This window comes from Mus caroli, chromosome 4 (assembly GCF_900094665.2).
Source record: "Mus caroli chromosome 4, CAROLI_EIJ_v1.1, whole genome shotgun sequence".
NCBI lineage: Eukaryota > Metazoa > Chordata > Mammalia > Rodentia > Muridae > Mus > Mus caroli.
The window spans coordinates 40,000,866-40,002,779 of NC_034573.1; the positions used below are offsets into that span (position 1 = coordinate 40,000,866).

The 1,914-nt window shown below is 47.1% G+C and overlaps 1 protein-coding gene across 1 annotated transcript in view; it reads left to right on the forward strand.

Annotated features, from left to right (window-relative positions):
* Nucleotides 1-1,914, forward strand: part of Ccdc180 (coiled-coil domain containing 180) — a 61,756-nt gene that overhangs the window by 50,349 nt on the left and 9,493 nt on the right. Inside the window, exon 32 of the mRNA XM_021161543.1 lies at nt 1,588-1,729. Within this exon, the coding sequence (XP_021017202.1) occupies nt 1,588-1,729 (142 nt within the window). The remainder of the gene's footprint in view (nt 1-1,587; nt 1,730-1,914) is intronic.

Here is a 1,914-nt window from a genome sequence, read left to right on the forward strand (position 1 = left end):
TAATGAAAATTTGAGATCGGTAGACACAGGGGCAGAGAATTCTGATGTCCTCAGTAAGCTGTTCATGTAAAACACCTGCAGAGAGTATTGCCCAGTGGAATCAATGAAGAGTAAATCTCTGCAGCCTGGCACAAGCACACTCAAGACAAGGGGCTGTGGACGTTGTACATCGTGGTGCGGACTAGACTCCGCACCACGATGTACAACGTCCACAAGCAGGAAGGGGGTTTGCAGCCCCATAGAAGGAACAACAATATGAACTAACCAGTATCTCCAGAACTTCCTGGGACTAAACCAGCAATCAAAGAAAACACATGGTGGGACTCATGGCTCTAGTTGCATATGTAACAGAGAATGGCCTAGTTGGTCATCAATGGGAGGAGAGGCCCTTGGTCCTGTGAAGGGCCTATGCCTCAGTATAGTGGTATGCCAGGGCCAGGAATGGGAGTGGATGGGTTGGTGAGCAGGGGGAGGAGGGAAGGGGTAGGTGGTTTTTGGAAGGGAAACTAGGAAAGGAAATAAAATTTGAAATGTAAATAAAGAAAATATCTAATAAAAAGTTTAAAAAATCACTTTTACATTATTATGTTTCTGTAAGTATTTGTGCCACAAGCACACATGTGGGAGGTCAGGGGACAACTTGAGTGATTTGGATCTCTCTTCCATTGTGTGGTACCCCAGGAATTGAACTAGGCTGTCAGAATTGGTTGGTAAGTGTCTCTATCCTCTAAGCCAGTGCTTCTCAACCTAACCAGTGCTTCCTACTAAACTGTAATACAGTTCTCATGTGGCAGTGTCGGGAGGGGGGTAACCCTGCCATAGAGGTACTTTCATTGCTACTTGATAATGGTAATTTTGCTACTGTTATGATTTGTAATTTAAGTATTTTTGAAGATAGAAATTGCCATAGGGTTTGCAACCCATAGATAGAGAACCACTGCCCTAAACATTTTCCACCCCATAATATAATTCTTTATTGTTTGTCATTTGGGTTTTTTTTTTTTTTTCCTGAGATAGGGTTTCTCTGTATAGCTCTGGCTGTCCTGGAACTCACTTTGTAGACCAGGCTGGCCTTGAACTCAGAAATCCGCCTGCCTCTGCCTCCCAAGTGCTGGGATCAAAGGCGTGCGCCACCACTGCCCAGCTTAACTTTCCCTCTTGCACAGTAAACATCGTTCATCAGTGTGGCATTTATTCATTTACTCAAGCCGCCAGCAAACATTCTTGGACAGAGTTTGTGTGTCAGTTAAAGAATATGCCAAGAGGAACAAACCCAACCGTGCCCCCACGGGCCCCCACAGGCTGGGTTCTGCCAGGCAGGGCTCATCTGTCTTTGTGGTCACATCCTGTTACTTTCTAGTGAACACACAGCTTTGTTCCAGTTTGAAACGCTATGGACTCGGGTCTCTAGAGTTAGGTAGGGGTTTGCCATCCACTCATTCAGGAATCCAACGTGATCAGTTTGTAGCCACGGTAGGTGGGCCTGGCATGCAGAGGTCACTCCAGCAGAGGGCGAGTACATAAAGGTTCAGAGGTGTGGATCAGGATAGACCAATGGGGCCACACATGATCACCTCTCTCTGGCAGGATTTTTACCGTAAAGAGAAACGCCCAGTCACCAGGCCTGAATGCATGTATGAGAGCTTTGACCAGTGCGCCGACCACATCAGCAGGAAGATCCTAGAATATCACCGTCAGGCAGACGAGTACCACAACTCCTGCCTTCTGGGTAAGTGCAGTTATGCTGGGAGGCCAGCAGAGGGAGCATTGGAGCAGTTATGGCGGGGAACCCAGGGTGGGCCTCAGCCCACCTTCCCCTCTCTGACTCAGAGGAGTCAGAGGAACAGCCCTGTAAAAAGCCAACCTCTTGGAGTTAAGAGAACGGGACTGTTAACTTTAATTGAGTTAAAAGAA